Below are 18,114 nucleotides of genomic sequence, written 5' to 3' on the forward strand. Positions count from 1 at the left end.
CACTCACACACTGTGCCATCTAATGATAAGTTATGAGAATGAGTCCTCCTTAAATGGTCCAGAGGGGTGTGTGTGTGTGTGTGTGTGTGTGTGTGTGTGTGTGTGTGTGTGTGTGTGTGTGTGTGTGTGTGTGTGTGTGTGTGTGCATTACGGCAGGGTCTCAAACAGGGGCTAGTGGCTCAGTAAATGATGGTGGTGGGGTTGGCTACATCGACTGGGGTCATCACTCCCTGGGTAGCCTGATAGGTAATTCATACACCTTAGCTATATAAAGGGGGGTCAGTGCCTCTTCACCATTTATCATGCCACATGTATTCCTAAACCACCCACCCCCCACCCCCCCAACCCTACTGGCCTGTGCTCAGGCAAACTGTTGCATCAATACAGGGAGGCGAGATGTGCAGTGTGGGGAGGTACAAAGCCCTCAGTATTTAGCGTCAGCCAGAGAATTGTTCCTCTTATTAGCCAAACTGTGTCCTCCAGGTATTGCACCACGGAGCTGTGAGTGTAGACCGGCAGGTCCGGACAATATGCTAATTTAAATTTGCAGGTTTGGTGTTGTTCATTTGCAAAGTGGTGTTGCAGACCTGCACCTTGCTCGGGGTAATCATTAGCACGAGAGGAGGATTTAGTATTCTGCTCAGCTGAGGCACTGACATAGATAGGTCCCCGGCTTCTGTTTCTATTAGTGTCCAGGCCTGCGGCTGCACAGCCAACACATCAATGAGCGCTTTCTCAACGCATGGCCATTTCTCTGCTGCAGCTGCTGCCCTTCTAACTCACTAGCTCAGGGATAGAAATATGACACTGGAGAACACCCATAGTATTCTTACACCCTACCCCTCTGTCTTTTTTTTCTCTACTCCACACGATTTCACATCCAATTTTCCCATCGCCCAGTGACGCCCATTCCCCTAAGACCCCCAGGTACTGCAGGATCACTGGACTCCCCTGTGAGTGTGCGTGTGTGTGTGTGTGTGTGCGTGTGCGTGTGTGCGTGTGTGTGTGTGTGTGTGTACTCTTATTGATCAGGGTTGTGTTTCTGTGGTTCTAGGCTCCTGCTGCTGTTATCACTGCAGTGTGGAGGGTGGGGAGGAGGGAGTGTGGTTCACAGCACTGAGAGCTTCTGGGCAGCGTGTGTGTGTGTGTGTGTGTGTGAGAGAGAGAGAGAGAGAGAGAGATCTAATAGGATTTACAGTATGCACAGTCCAAGTTTTTTCTCTTAGCTTTTATATTTGCAACAAGAACAACAATTTACACAATTAAACCATAATTATGGTCTATTTGGTCTGACAGCTTGATAACTGTCCAGCAAGAGAAAGGTAACAGGAGAATACAGGAGGCATTAACAGTGAGGATACACAGGATCTATAATCACTGTAATCACAAGTAGGAGTAGGGTGTCTAATGTGATAAAAACAAGACCATTTTTAGATTTGTCTTTCAATTAGAAACTGTTTGTATGAGCAATTAAAATATGATGAATGCGAGATTAGTTCTAAGGACGTTGCTAAAATGCTCAATTTTTCTTTTCAGAGAGAAAATAAGTGATTCCGAGAAATGGAGAGAGTGGTGAAATAGAGCAAATGTCTCATATTAAGGATGTGTAAGTTGCCTGCTGCAGTAGATGTAACTCCTTCATTTCACTTAGACCAAAGTGAAGGTGAAAGAAGGAGAATTTTACCTTATTTTCCCCCATTCCCACCTCCTTTATCCACAGTTCCCCTTTACTGTAGTTCTCTGCTCAGTGGGTGTGGATAGGACTCTTATGATGGATTGCTTTACTGGTCCTCTTGAGTGCATGCATGTGAATAAATGGGTGCCGTGTGCGCATGTTCCTCGCTTCCCTCCCTCTTTCATCCGTATGCCTGTTTTTTTTTTTTTTTCCCTTTTTCCCCAAAGTTCTCCTTGCCACTCTCCTCCATCCTTTTCTCTCACTTCAGCTGTTTTGGACGTGTGTGCAGAAATGTATGCTGGGACACGGATATGTGCTTATATTCACATATGGCTGAACGCATAGACTCAGGGCGCCATTCCTCCGTGGCCACAGTGATTAATTACTTTTAACAAAGCAAACATAGTCTTGCTTGTCCGGATCAATCTTTTCCCCGTCTTGGTGCGAGCGGCTGTCACCAGTAATTGCCAAATTCTGTGTAGTATGAAATGAGGGCCACTTTCACCTCTCCCTGATCCTAAGCTAACCATAGCTTCAATTTTCTACGCTTGTAGCTCCCGCTCTCTTAGCTCCCGTGGCTCCATTGTCCTCTTCCTACTCATTTTTTATTCCCCTGTATCTCCATCTTTTTTCCCTGTAATGCAACCCTTTCTTTTTGGAAACTGTATTGCTTTTGAATATAGCTGTGGGATGGGCAGTCATGGCATCTCATTGTAAATTGTGTTTAGCAGCTGCCATATGCTTTAAGACCAGCACATACAAAAATCAAGCATCATGCCTCTTGCTGTCCGCGCATACTAATTGGCATCGCTCTACCAAGCTGATCAAACACCATTAATCTATTTGTAGTATATGTTTGTTTCTAAATGAGAAAATTAATACATTCCGCTACTATAGCCAGCTGGGTGCAGTGAGCCCCATTGATTGTTGGCACCCACAGTATGACTCATAGCTCTAGGTCTTTATTTGTCTTGCTGTGTGTATATGTGCATGTTTGTATGCGTGAGTGTTTCCTGGCGGTGGATTACTTTTATGTTGAGACTGGTTGCCAGATGACAATATTGAGGGTTTTATTTTCTTCCTTTTTTTTTTTTTTTTGAACATATGAACCATCCACAGGTGGTACGGAAACCTGTTCTCTTCTCATCTTATTACCGGACAGGCCATCGAGTCACGCAGCGTGCATAGAGATAGATATCAAAGCCAGGGAAATACAGCTAACGTGATTAGCAGGCGGACACAATTAATGATGCATGGTGATGGCCAAAGAACGCTGAGGGAACTTGCTGTTTAATGAGCTAACACAGAGGCTGTGCAGATGTGTTACAGGACCACTCAGTGTTATCAGAGGGAGACACCCCCTTTCAGTAGAACTCTGCCAATTAGCCTTATTATGGGAGTTGACTGTCAGGGTGTCAGTCTAAAATAGTGATTACTTGTCGCTAAACTGTGCATTAACAGCATTTTGCTTGTTCAAATGCGCAGTACAATGCGTGTTTTTTTCCTCTGTGGGTGCGATATATCTCCCCTGAAAATGGTACTACTGTTCAACTCAACTGCATCTGGGATTGTCCGATAATTCTCAATAGGAAAGCTGCCCTGAAAACTACTCTCCTCATTAATAATGAAAAATCCACACTGGTCCACCCATAATCTTAGGTTTTTTTTTTCAGCTTCTGATATTTTCCTCGGCCAAGCAATGTGCTGGAGCATGTCATATATATGATAAGTAGAGGAGCCTGTCGACGAGGGACTCATCACACACTTAAATTGGTGCAGCATGGAGTTCATATTGCAGTGTGGCCGAGGGGGAATTAGCGAGTCTATATATAAACCCCTGCCGCATGTGTTGTGAATTAAAGTGCATTTATCTGGTAATCGCTGGGGAGATCTCCGCGTGCACAAGCATGGCAAAGCAGTGGCGCTGCAGCCACAACAGCCCCGTATACTGATACAGCTGCTGCACTGGGAGATGCGAAGGAGAAACAGGTCATACGCAATAAAGAGCTCTGATAGCCTGGATGGCAGTAGACATGTACAGCACACAAGGAGTGAATAACAAGAGGCATCTCTGTGTCTCCTTCATGTGCTAACCTTTATCTCTCTCTGTCTCTCTCTCTCTCTTTCTTCCTCTGTCTTTCCACCACCTCCTTGTTTTAAGTATACGTCTAACCCTTTGAGCTACATCACCATTGTCTTTCCTCACTCTGTCCTTTTCTCTCTTCAGCCCTGTCAGCCTCTCAGCGCCTTATCTGTGATTCAGCTTGCCTTTACTCAATCATGTATGACTCCTTACTAACAGAATCAAAAGCAGAGGGCTCATGCCATGCTTTTCATTAGAGCTCTCCATAAAGGCTGACTGTGCGTCTTTTGAAGTATTGCAGGGCAGCTTTGGAGAAGCCACACTGTCAGGCAGCCTGTGCTGCTGACTCTTATTTGATGAAGCAACTTCCCAGTAAGGCCGGGGCAACCTAATGAACCCAGCACAAGTGCTGACACTGACAAGGAGCTGTGCCTGCTGTGTGACAGCGTGATGGGGTAATGACTTGGTAGACTTAGACTCTCTTTGGGATCTTCAAACTCAGCAAGCAAAGATAACCAGCGCCCAAAAGACACTTCACACCTCAGAAAGTACCAGTTTGAACAGCTTTCATTTTGCACAGATTAAATAGGTGAATAGGATGTTGCATTTTTGGCCGGACTGCAACAGCAGGGGCAGCCCTATACACTAGGCAGGATGCAAATAGCCTACGGCGCCGTCCAGCCATTTACTAGAATTTGACGTAGTCTTCTTTTCTACTACAACAGCCTTTGCCTCCCACTAGAAACTCAATACATCATTGGAGACGGCAGCACCGTGTGAGATGTGAAGCTCAGAGTGTCACGCTTTGAAGAGGTGCTGAGAGAGGGTCAGTCGGACATGACTTACCCAACGTAATGGTTAATGGAGATGCTTGGTTTCACCATGTTGAGAACATGTGTCTCTCAGCTAGTGTTTACCAAGAGGAGGGTATTTTTCAGCCATGCTTGAGTTCACTGTCAAAGCCAATTAAGGGAGTACAAATGAAGATGGAGGATGTGTTGCCTCAGGCCAGGAGAGTACAACACCAGGGCCAAGTAGCCTCTTCTGTCATCACAGAGAGGCTACACACACCTGGGACACATATGGTCAGGGTTGCTTATTCAATTGGCATTGACTTTAAATATTCAGAACCTGAAATTTAAATGAAGTAAGTGAGTGTTAGTTCCAATAAGAGCTCATTTATTGCACTTTTGAATTAAATAGGTGTTCTAATAATTGGTTAGAAGTGTAGTTACAACAATCAACATGTAAAAGATCCAACAGGGATTGCAGCTTTTTGCTTGATAACTCTTTTGTTGCAAAAAGTATACTCTATAAAATGTAAGCCTTGTAGGTATTTTCTAATAAAACCTTTTATGGCCATCTCTAGTCTGGTCTGGACAGAAAGCACTTCTCCAGCCCAGAGTTTGCTCTCTTTTTCAGGTTCACCATCTGGCCTTGATTGATTAAAGCTCCTTTAAGTAATTAATGCCTACTTTAATTGAGAGTCAGCCCCTGTGGCTGTGGGGTTCGTGCGCAATGCTCAGCCAGAGCAGAGCCAAGGATCTAGTTGAGAGGGGCACGGAAATCTGTTTAGCACCCTGACCCTCTCAGCCTCTCATCTCAAGACTCTTAAGATGCTAATAAGAATGCAAGTATGCTAGCTGCATCCATGTGACAAATCGTGCTATAAATCATAGCGGTAGAGTGTGACATGGTTTTCCCAAAATTGGAATGAGCTACAGGCATGTTGCCGTTTTATCTGCTGGTTTATCACTTTCCATTGGTCTATTTCCTTTGTGAAAAGCGTCAGTTATGGTGGACATGCACGTAGCGGAAAGAAAATTGAATTCCGCCTGCCAAACAGTGTATTGTGACAGCATGTCACTGCACAACCCCACAGCTTGCCACTATTGTGCTGTTTCATCTGTTTGTGATAAATGAGCAATATCAGTTTTTCCCTTCTGTTTCACTGACTGTCACAATAGATGTGCACCACACGACACTTCCCCAATCACAAGCCCTGACCTTCTTTATTGAAGCCTCTCTTTGTCTTTTGGTAATTGTTTTTAGAAAACGTTAAACCATCCCCCAGCCAGATAATGTGAGACACAGTGAATACAGAGTGCTCAGCATTGATTCCACATACCTGACTATGACCTTTTCCAATCTGAAGTCCTGCGCTGGCTGCCAGTTTGATGTGAGCCGGCTAATCGATTCCTCGCAGCCGTGAGAGTGTACTACAATGTCTCTCACACTGAAGCCTCTACCAGGCAACCTGGATTTTCTTACTGTCACCACTCGCTGAATAATGAAACATTTACCCTTTAATTGCCGGCTCCACAAAGAATGATCAGTTTAATTTGCTCTCATTAAAGGCATCTAATCTAATGGGCTTATTAAGGAGCTTTGGATAGAACAGCAATCACCAGAGTCTACTACGCCCTTAGGGAGGAATACATCAATGGATCATAAATATTTTACTGCATCTACCTACATGGAGATTGTAAGTTGCCTCAATTTGACTTGCATAAGTGCTTAACATGCACCTTTGATGTGGCTTATGTTGTTAACATAAAATCACTGTAGACTTGACCAGGCTTGTTCTACAAAAGCCCTCCAAGTCAGCATGTAGGACAAAACAAAACCCTGAAAAAGCAAAATTTTTCATTGATTAGCCGGATTAATGCAGAAATCTTCCACCCACTGTGAGGTAAAATGAGGCTGTCACTGTTTTTTCTTACTGACACAACACATACACACAGATAAACACGCACTTGATCGATGTAGGTCAGGGTTATTTGCTGGTTTAGGGTTTGGTCTTATTAGATTGGGGAGATGGTAATAGACAGGCAGCTGTGTCATGATTATATCCCCGTGACCTCGGGGGCAGAGGTTTATGTTTGGCCCAAGGCGATGGCTGTATTGCCCCCATTGCTACCCCTGTGAGGACCGACCTCAGACCTCTTCAGTCCTGTGGGAAGAGATCTGTACCTGCAGGAAGATGGATAGAATCTCACAGAATTGGCTTCAGAAATAGATTTAATTAAGTACAGGCTCCATTGTGCTGTTCTGTGGCTTTCAGCTTGTCAAGTTGAAGGGCAGAAGGCCCAAAGAAGCAATCATTCCATTTCAGTTTTTCTTTTTTTTCTTTTTTTGAGCTTTTCTCCCAGCTAATTTGTCATGGCCGACAGTTATCCCTGGATATTAAATTAAGCAGTTGACATTCTGTGTACCCTGCGAATCGACTATGTCACCTTGAAAGTGTAGTGGCAGAGATGTGCGAGGGATGGCGGAGGCACATGTCTTAAAGCCTGGTCGACACATGACATTTCTGGGTCACACTGGAAACCAGGCAACAACACCTATAGATCAAGAGCCAAGAAACAGAGGGATGAAAGGCAACAATCCCTTTGTTCCTGTCACACCATTAGCGTTAATCTGATCCCAGCGTCCGGGCCTATGTGGAAAGCTGATTTCAAATAATACATTGTTTGTTTGAGACAGATGGGTGGTTTTCTTGAGGAGTTATTGATGTATTTTTCTTCAGCTTGTATTTGTGTGTGTGTGTGCAGTGTATTTGCAGCCTGCTGTCCCTGTTTGATGGTCTGATTTGGGTTCCATTATGTCGCCAGCGGGGGGTTCTGTTTCAGAGTCGTCGTTCTGGCACCAACTGCCCCGTGGGTGATCAGAAAACCATCTGCAGAAGGCGTATCCTAAACACTATAGCAGTGAAGGGTGTGGCACGATCTAAACAGAGCTTTGCGCCGCTTCTATTGATTTCCACATTTGAGAGCATCTCTATTATTGCTGATCACCGATCAGATCGCAGCAAGCCGCACAAGGCTTTGGGCTACTGGAGCACAGCTGGAGCAGTCAGTTCAATGACAGGCTGCCTGCGCCGTGGGCGAGGGGTTATGCTGTTTGTTTAGAGAGACATCATTGTGTCGGAGATTTTACAACTCTGAATGTGTGGCAGGAAACAGTTTCAGCTCTCTGTAAATAACCTGACTACACGGGCGGGTTTCCAGCTGCAGTGCCCTTGATACAAAGCATTAACAAATTACTTTGGCAATTTGATTCCTTGCTGAAAATGACAGATCCAGGAGAGGGTAAACAAATAGATTTTGCAGTCTTTAGTAAGCATTTTATGTTGGAAGCACTTCATACATCTCATGCTGCAACCTGGGGAAAGCACTTAGATGTAGGATACATACGTAGGTTCTTCAAAAATGTGTAACAAACTGTTGACCAAATAAGATTTGTTGGAGACAGTATGTTTTTGTCAGCATGCACTCTATTTCAACTTTGTACTAAGAGGTACATCAGGCAGAATGCTGAGTGTGGACATACGGTACATCTTCATATCCCAAATCATACCCCCGTCGCTCACTCTTCCATTTGGTGTAACAGCACGTCTTGTTGAGGTACATTTTCAGTGAATTCTTCCTTTAAGCCTGTTAGTCCCCGATCTTGAACAAGGATAGACAAGTGCAAACACAGACATGCTCCCAGGGACTGAGGACACCCCTGGGGTTACAGTGTACTGAAGAGGGGGCAAGGACATATGCCGGGGCATTAATCTGCTAATAGGAAAGGAGCCTCCAACAGCTGGTCTTGCGCCAAACTCCCAATCTTAATCTTGTCAACTTTCCGTTCAGCTGCTCTGACTGTGGGCCTTAGAGTGAACAACAGAGCTGTCACTGGAAGAAAATTGTCCATGTTTCATTGTAAGTGTCTTGTTAGAGAGAAAGTGAGCGTATGCAACTGTGGTGTGTGCATGTGCTTGTTTGTGCGTATGTGCGCAGAGAATGTTGAGTCCCCCCAGTGTGTAGCACAGTGTACCAGAGTGAATAACTTTTTTTTTTTTTTGCATCATTTCCCTCTTCCTCCTAAGCATAAAAACATGAATATTTAAGACTACATCAAACAAGCATTCATGAAATATTAAAATGCTCGAGAAACAAGAAAAGCTTTTATCCTCTCTCTTATTCCTATGTCTTTTCTAGCCTCTCTCTTTTGCTCCCTCTCTCTTATCCTCACGAACACACACACACACACACACACACACACACACACATGCACACACATGCGCATTAGCACTCCCAGAATTTACCCACGGGTAAGAACGACACACCTTCCCACTCGATCCACTCTTCTGTGGTATCAGCATATTGCTGCATTAAATAGAGGAGGCAAAGATGCAGGAAGGTTCAATAATTTACCCCGGATAGAATTTCAGGCAAAACACAATTACTGTATTAGAAGTCTTGGTTTGTGAATGTCATGTTGTACAAGATGCCTAACAGATGTGTCACAAATCAGGAGGGCCCGTTCTCTGTGAGAACTTTGCCTTTGGTGGAGTTATTCTCTAATGTGCATCCTGTTCAGGGAGACAGTTTTTGGCTGAAAGATGAAGCACTGACTTGCACCAGGCAGTTGTGTATGTATGTATTGCCATATGTTGACGGGGAGAAGTTAATCTGTGGAGCCCTCTCTTTCCCTGTAATGCTCTTTCTTTCTCTCTCTCTCTTTACCGCTGTACTGTACCTCTCCTTCTTTCTATCTCTCAGTTCTCCTCTCCGTGTGGCTAAGCTAGAGGCTGTGCTAATCACTGTAGCAGCAGCTCTAAGCAGATGCTGCTGTGTTTTTAGAAAAGATCCTGTTAAGCGTGAATTTGAAAAAGAAAAAATGTTGTGTAGGGGTAAAATCTTGGTCTCCCTTCATCCATAATGCTTTATGCAGATAGCATAGCTAGCCTATTGGTGTTATTTCTTCAGTTTGGTCCTTGGTGTCTCCCCTATGCTTACTTTTACTTAAATATGCCAGCCTCAGTTTATCTTGAGCCTCTCATCAGTATCAATGTCAGTTTTGCTCTGAATTAATATTCAGTGACTGTAATGTAAATTCAAGTGAACCCTCTGTTTTATGAGCCGGGCTGGTTGAACTGACTTGTTGGATTATGCAAAAGCTGAGGTTATATTGTGTGTGTGTGTCTTTGTGCAGCCACATGATGTGTTTTGAAGGCAGTAGGAGATTAATGGAAGGGAAAAAAAATCCTATAATGCTGTACGGCACATTGATTCTGTCACTTTTGCCGTGGCTCTCTCGTTTATGCATTTATTCTCATGCTTGTGTTTGCAGTATTTTAATGCACTCTCCGCACAGTCTAGTCTTTCAACCTTATGTAGGACAGGATAGGGTAAAATAAAAGGATTAAAGGAGATGCCAATGTTTTTTTTTTTTTTTTTTTGTTGTTTTTTTTGAAGGGAGCCTCATTTTATTCATCTTCTTTCTCGTCCCTTTTCCCTGGTCGTCTCAGTCAGTCAGCACGCCGCTTTAGACTATGAAAGAAAGATCTCTGGGAGAGCGGTCATATTGTAGGCTAAATCTAATCAAAGGGAGAAATGCTTTTAAATGCCTTTTGTTCCCCTGGGCGAAACGTTTGTGGGCTTCTCCACTCCTGCCAGTGCGTCCTGCCCAAACTCCACCGCCAGTAGATGCAATTATTATTGAACGGATACCCAGGCCTGCGCTCCCCTCATATAATAACAGTGTTAGAACAAAGGTTAATGCTTTGAATCTAATCTCTGTCCTCGTCATTTTCAGTGGAGTTGTGATGCAAGTGAAAGGGAAGTAGAAATGTAGAGGGGGGCAGCAGATCTGGAGAGATTGCTAGTCGGGGGGGGGGCTCAAACGGAAGCAAAATTAATTACTGGTCTCTATAAATTCGATGTCATGTCTCATTTTCCCTAATCCTCCCTGCCTTTCTCACTTCCTAACGGTGCTAACAGAGAAGCTTGGGAAGACTAATGAAAAGGCCTCTTAGATGCTAATAGCAAATTAGCCCTTGTGTCACTTTTGGAAGCTGTGAGTGGAGTGACTGTGACTACTCAGTGAGGCGGTGGCCAGACGGCAGCCTGGACTGCTGCTGCCTCTCCCACACACACACACACACACACACACATACACACACACACACACACACACACACACACACACAGGCACAAACACTAAAACACCGGAGTAGGAAAGGTCAGAACTCTTACAGTTAGAATAAATTTTAGACAGCGTCTGTTGTGTCTTTGCCTCACACAATGCTTATCCCTCATTCTTTGTTGCTGTAATTGTGCGTTTCTGACACACAAGCCCAGATATGACTATTCCGAGAGACAGTTTGCTTTCTCTTGGGGGGGATTTAGTGGTTTGGAGTATGACTAATGAGCTGGATCTCATTCCATGTCTCTTTGCTGCTGTTTTTAGACTGGACCAGAGTCAGGTTTAACAACTCACTTGGATTATTGTCTGATCAGGCCTTAGACATAAACATACTGAGTCACAAACTCGCCTGGATAAAACATCTTATTTTTTTTCTGGAGTGTCCAAACAGACATGTTGAAGAAACAAAACAAAAAAAAAAAAACACTTATTGATGGAGCTTTGGATCCCAGAGACAGCGTCTGTTTTAGTTTTCAAACTGAAGAATGTTCCAAAACATTTTTGTCTCTCCCAGAAAGATACAGTATGTCAGCAGTAGCATGCAGTTTATGTCTCAGTGGTACTGAATTATTATGCTCGCAACAATGTGACTCTCTATGCTCTGTGAATAAATGACTGGATGACAAATGTGTTTAATTTTTGCCTGCTTGAAGAGCCGTTCACGTATCCAAAACATGACACAAGAGCACATCTGATGTAAAAATACGGCAAAAACAGACTGCGGCCAGTCGTGTTATTATTTTACAACTGCGTCCTGACAAAGGGAACGCACAAGCTGAAGTATTTATGGGTGTTCTTTTATTGAGCTACAGACCGACTTGAGTAAGTAGCTCTCTCTCATTCTCCTTTTTCTTTCTTTTCACTTTTCTTCCTAACAGAGCCAAAGAGAAATCCCAAGGCTCTACATGTGTGCAGTTCACTCCCACAGCAAACACAAGAAATAAAATATTGAACAGAAAAACAATAGTTGCTCCTGAGAAGGCAGGCAGCCAGCCAGAGTGTAACATGTGCATTTATGTAAAACTTATAATCCAATTAACAAGTACAAAAAACCCAGTGATCACTCTATTATGGGAATACAAAGGAGAGAAGTGCCATGTTCCAAAAACTACTCATGTGGAAAAAATGCAAATGGCGTGAAATGAGTGTGTCTGGTAATGTGTTTGTATAAAGACTCATGCTGTGGCGCTAGACTGGAGCCCTGATCACTCTCTCTGTTACCTCTCTCTACAGGCATACTTCCGACAGGGTGTTGCCCTTCAGTACCTTGGTCGCCATGCCGACGCACTGGCCGCCTTCGCCTCCGGGCTGGCCCAAGACCCCAAGAGCCTACAGCTACTGGTGGGCATGGTAGAAGCCGCCATGAAATCACCACTACGAGGTAAGAAATTTGGTAGCTGAGTACGTTTCGTATTTGAGCGTTGATAAGCGCGTTCGCGTGTACGGGTGTCACCGTCTCTCTGCTTCACGGCCACGGCCACCTAAAAGCCTGTCCCACAGATAATCCTCACTCTCTGTCACTCAATAAGCATGTTAGGGTGACTTTACCTGTCAGTTTTTTTCCCCATTCGGCAGGCAGGCCATCTCTCCATCTCTCCGTCTCTCCGTCTCTCTGTCTTTGTGACTGACTGTTGGTGTCAAGTACTTACCTCCGGACTCTGAGGCCTGATGCCTGCAGCTTCAGCATATCTTATTGTCATTCAGGCTGATCACACACACAGATAGCCCCTTATCTTAATGAGCATCCAACACTAATGCCATTGTCTGTGTCTGCCCCTGTGTAAGCCTTTTTCCTAAAGCTGAGTGGATTTATAAGTAGCGCATTCAAGCCAAGATTGTTACTAAAATGTGTTTTTTTTTTTTCTGTTATGCATTATTATCTGTTGTATCAGCCAAGTGCAGTGACCTGATTGTCCATGAGTAATCCGTGTGGGCCAGCCTAATGAGCCTCAACACAAACCTGGCAACAATTTGACTCGGGATGACCACTGCAGAGGATTTAATATGCCTCAGATCTGGAAGGCACCGACTGCCAGCATACACTGAGTCATCCTGCTGTCTTGCTTTGTCATCACCTGTTTTCCAAACTGTGGTGAAAACTGCGCCTTTTAATCACTGCGGCCCTGTTTTATAATCCAAATTTTACTGAATTGTACAATGAGATCTGTTGCTCTGAGGGGCTTTGTTGTGTGAGGAATCTGTTTGTCTTTGATTGATTTCATACAGCGCTCCTCTGAATATTCTTGTACAAATGCAGAATAAAAAAAAAAAAAGATAAAATATCGCAAAGAGAATAAAGAATGAAGGGACCATCTGAGCGACTCTCAGTATATAAGCCTGTCACTGGAACCAAAACAAGAAAAGGGTTTGGGTGTGAGCCCAGACCCGTGCATCATGGACTAGAATGGGTCCTCTCAGTAGAGGAAAACCAACATTTAGCCCAAGCCATTTAATCTCTTAATTGTTTACCCTATTTCCCACAGTGCCAGGCAACCATCAGAGGACCTAATCCAAGGTGTGTTGAGGAGAGGTAGCTAGGTCAAAGGATTAAGAGCAATGATCCTCTCAGAGGGGCTCCTGGCACAGGGGGACGATAATCAATGTTACGCCAGCAAACAGGGAGGATAATCAGTGTTACTCAGCCAAAGTCCCCTGATAAGTGAAAGGTAGGCGAGCGTTGGAAGAGTGTCACAGTCCTGCCATCCGTGTTTATCGGTCACATGGCACACTCATCCCAGGATTCAGCTTGTTGATTACCTGTCCCGCCAGTTTGATTGAACAATTGGCTTCTGTTTGAACCAAAAATATGGCTTGTGGAGTCATGAAAAGCCCATATATACATCATATCGTTGTACCAAAAGGGCTTTCCACCTGCTTGTTTTGTGTTTGTAAGGACATTGTAATGATACTAAAAAGCTGTAATCCTTTTGTAATTACACTTAAATCTCTTATACCCGTTCGGTAAACACTGCATTATTCCCTTCTGTGTATAAACTCAATGTTGTTGCCATGTTGCCAAGAAAGAGCTGATTGTATCTAGCTGTGATTGCAGTGTTCACTTATCTCAGTCATTTATCTTACCACAAACATCTCGACACACTCTGATGTTTTCAGTCCTCCCAAAGCACCTTTGTGTTTATTTTGTGCCGCCGAGCAAAGAGATCCAGCTGATGACATTCATACCGAAATAGGCAAATAAATAAATTAAGATAGAGGAAGTCAAATAATGAACCTGAGAGAACAATATCAAGACATATGTCTTCAAGGACTCAGTGTGTTGTGAGTTCATCAAAGCTTGCTTTGTTTCCACAGTACATTTAATATTAGATGAATAATTCCCCAAATCTTACTGTGTCATATACAATTCAGCCCTTTGTCTCTGACACACACACACACACACCGTACCGCTCCTCCTTGCACAGATCAAGCTTTCTTCTCATTATTGCAGATTTAAACAGCTGTTGTGCTCTCCTGTGGTTCATACTGTAATTCCCACAACAGAGGGCTCTCACACAAGTGGAAACTGGTGCAGTCTCACCTCCCTCTCCTTACTGTATCTCTGTCTCTCCGTCTGCCACTTCTGATCATCCTGGCAGCAGTTTTTCCTCCACTATCAGCATTCTCCATCTGTGTCATTGAACGAGCTGTGGGAAATCAGCCTCTCGCAGTTTTATATATTGGAAGCTGTGTTTTAGTATGTATGCATTCACATGGGTAATATTCTTGCTATTCATCCTGCTCCAGTTCTGTCTCTCATTCAGCTGCTTGGGGCCAGAGAGTGTGCAAAGGGTCCATTGGCTGTTAATTATTGGATTGTTTTCCCGCGCATGCCAACTAAAAAGGGTATTCCACTTGAAGATCCCCTTCAGATAAACCATAGAGGAGACGGTTTCAGTGTGGCAGTTATTGACCCCAGCTGGATCATTTGCAGTTGAAAAGATTGTCCTTTAACTGGAGGATCTGGACCCTGTGTTCATTAGTATCTGTCCTGCTGAGGTGCCTTTGAGCAAAGTGCCTTTGATTCTTAAACATTATACGCACCAGAGTAGCTGCTATATAATTGCTATGTAGAGTAAGCAAGGGGGGAATTGTTCTACAGAGATCAATTTCATGTCACATTATTACTTACAGGATAAGATTATATATACTTTCTACATTTTATTGCCAACAAACCCAATGAAACAACAAAAATATATAATATCACCAGCCGGATCTTTTCAAGAAGATCCTGCGTTTATCTTGTCATAGTGACAGATATCATGCATAACCATAGCCATGCTGGTTCCAGAAATGTATAATTATAATAGGACAGGATGGTAATGCTCTGTAATATTATTCACTGGTGTTGTATGGCTGCACAATTAATCGAAATATAATCGAAATCGCAATATGGCCAAGTGCAATATCCAAATTGCAGGAGCTGCCATTTTTTTTGACAACATTTTTGATAAAATGTGTCACACCTTTGTTGCGCAGTGTTAGCAGCATTGGTGCATTAGAGATGCAACAAATCATATTCTCCGGACATAAGGGAACATACATTTTTGTTTGGTAACACAAATTACATCATCATCATTTTTAAATGTTTTTCAGTGAAAATGAAATGCAAAAACGCGATATGATTTTTTCTGCATATTGTGCAGCCCTACTATTAGTAATTAACATAAATGCTAAGAATTAAATTCAAAGAATAATTGAAATTTTGCAGTATTCCACGGCTTTACCAGTCCCACTGATGATACGTCCTCAAATACAGGAAAGAAGAGCACAGGACTCTTGTCAGACAAATGGGGAGAAAGATACTGTAGAGGTCGAGTGATGCTCCGTTAGCTGTGTGCATGTCAATGAGGGCGAGGTTGTAATTCTTGCTTCATATCTTGATACAAAGCTTGGTAAACACTAGCTAAAGCATTTGACTTTGTGTGTGTTGTGTGCCTGTGTATGTGCGGTGTGTGTGAAGCAACACACTCAGATGTTGTCATAACTACCTGTTTATGAATGCGGCAGCCATGGCACCTTTTTAAAAAAGCATTCTCTCAGTGTTTGATTTATGACTCAGCGCTCGGTGTCACTCTGAAGGCAATTACAAGCTATGAATGGATATTATATGCACGCACTGTCTCTGTAAGCACGACATTCTGCCAAGTGCTGGAACACAAGCGATGCTCTTGAAAGAGCATCATCAGTTATGCTTTTGAGCGCTTGTGTGGGGAAGCATCTCATATTGTGTGTGCGTGCGTCTAGGTGAATTAGCATCTCTGTGTGTTTTCGAAGAACTATTGAGTTTGTTCAGATATTGTGACTGTGTGCTTGTTGCGCCTAAATGTTTGTCTACACAAATTAAAGTAACAGTTTATGAAAGCTTGGGCCTTATGAGAAAATGTAGACTACACACGCAGCCACACACATCCAGTTTGTGCAGGCACATTAACACCATGTAGTCTTCTGTAAAGCACTTTGGCCTAATTAGTAGCAGCTCTGCTTAAAATATTTACAAATACAGGGCCATGAGATGCACTCCTATACATGAATGCAAATATATACTGATACATAAATGCATCAAAAGACACACACACACATGGGCGTGCCTCCCTTGCCCCCCCCCCCCATCCTGTTGTTCGATGCTGGTGTCTGCCAGAGGGCTTTGTAATCTGAAGGGGCTGTGGATCCTGAATCCCGCGCGGCACCGCCATTGATTTATGTCATTGTGTGCATTTTCAGCCTCTTCAAAGGTCACCTTGTGTGTCTCCTTTACTCTGCATTCCTCCGCCGCTGCTACTGTTGTGCATTAGCTGCATTAGTTTCCCCGTCACTCCTTTAAACTGTATCTCAAAACCCATCCGGCCCTCTCTATTCTCTCGAACAGCCATATCAACTGACACGAAGAGAAAGGCAGAAATATAATTTCGCCGCGTGGTTTGTAAAGACAGTTGCCCACAGTGGTCTAAACTTGTGCCATTTTTATGCAGCGCTGTCGGAAATTGCCTGAGATTACCCCGGTCTAAGTGGATGGAACAGAAAAATGGCTTATATGTTGAGTTATTGTCAGTGAAAGCCGTCACTCAGCCAAGCTACAGGCTATGCTTATCCGGGCAGACAAAACACACCCATTACTGGAGGAAAGTAGAATCTGAATTCAGACAGCAGTCACATTTGTCAGCGTTGGTAAACACGTAACACAGTTACCGCAATTAACGTCAGATATTGTTGTCAGTTACCATGTCAGCACAAGGTTATGTTGTGGCATATTTTGGAGTCTGTTTTTAATCTCCGTCTTACTCATGTCCTCCCTGCACAGAGTCTCTCGAGCCCACCTATCAGCAGCTGCAAAAGATGAAGCTGGACAAAAGTCCCTTTGTGGTGGTGTCTGTGATTGGCCAGGAGCTGCTGACAGCAGGCCACCACACGGCCTCTGTTGTGGTGCTGGAAGCCGCTTTGAAGATCGGCACGTGCAGCCTCAAGCTCCGCGGCTCCGTCTTCTCGGCCCTCAGCAGCGCCCACTGGTCTCTGGGCAACACCGAGAAGAGCACCGGCTACATGCAGCAAGACTTAGAGGTGGCGAAGACCTTAGGTAAGAGGCCTGAACCGGGGAAGAGGGAGTAATCATTATTATTATCATTATCATCATTATCATTTTTTTGATTACTTTTTTGATTAATCATTTAGTCACATTGTGTCCCAGAGCCTAAGGTGACATCATGAAGTAGCTGATTCCACCCAACAGTCTAACATCAAAAGATATTTGACTTTAAGTGATATAAAACAGAGACAAGTAGCAAACCCTCACTCATTTTTCTTGATAAATGAAACAACTAATAAATGATCAAAGTGATTGGCGATAAACTCAATACTTTGGTTTATGACTAAAGCAATGACATTCCCGTGAACATGGTAAACACTACATCAGCTAAACATCATCACGTTAGCATTATCGTTGTGAGCATGTTAGCATACTAACTCAAAGCAGGAGAAAACTTGGCACATCTGTTTTGTGAGGCAGGTGTGTAGGAGCAGGAGGAGTGGATCCAAAGTGGCAATCAAAAAGATCCCACACACTGCCTCACTTGCAACAAACAAATGCATGCAACGTGCAACGTTTCGGTCCTAAACCTTCATCAGGCAAATCTGCATACTAACTCTATCATTTAACTCAAAGCACTGCTATGTACAACTCCACAGAGCTGCTAGCATGGCTGTAGACTCTTAGCCTTCCTCTTGTGTATCTCAATTAAAGCAGAATACCAGTGTAATTTCTAAATGTTAGTCAGGAAAATAAATAACATTTTGTTTAACTGCAAAATAACTGGGAAGATGAGAGAGGGTTTGAGAGAAAGGCAGTAAAGGAAAGAGAAACTTAGGAAGGTAAGATAGAAAATGA

General features: G+C 43.6%; 1 protein-coding gene across 3 annotated transcripts in view; it reads left to right on the plus strand.

The window, feature by feature from the left end:
- Nucleotides 1-18,114, plus strand: part of LOC130169490 (tetratricopeptide repeat protein 28-like) — a 166,075-nt gene that overhangs the window by 89,180 nt on the left and 58,781 nt on the right. For all 3 annotated transcript variants that reach the window (XM_056376305.1, XM_056376306.1, XM_056376307.1), the window contains 2 exons: nt 11,970-12,117; nt 17,035-17,307. In XM_056376305.1, coding sequence (XP_056232280.1) covers nt 11,970-12,117; nt 17,035-17,307 — 421 coding nt within the window. The remainder of the gene's footprint in view (nt 1-11,969; nt 12,118-17,034; nt 17,308-18,114) is intronic.

The sequence above is a fragment of the Seriola aureovittata genome, chromosome 5 (assembly GCF_021018895.1).
Source record: "Seriola aureovittata isolate HTS-2021-v1 ecotype China chromosome 5, ASM2101889v1, whole genome shotgun sequence".
Lineage (NCBI taxonomy): Eukaryota > Metazoa > Chordata > Actinopteri > Carangiformes > Carangidae > Seriola > Seriola aureovittata.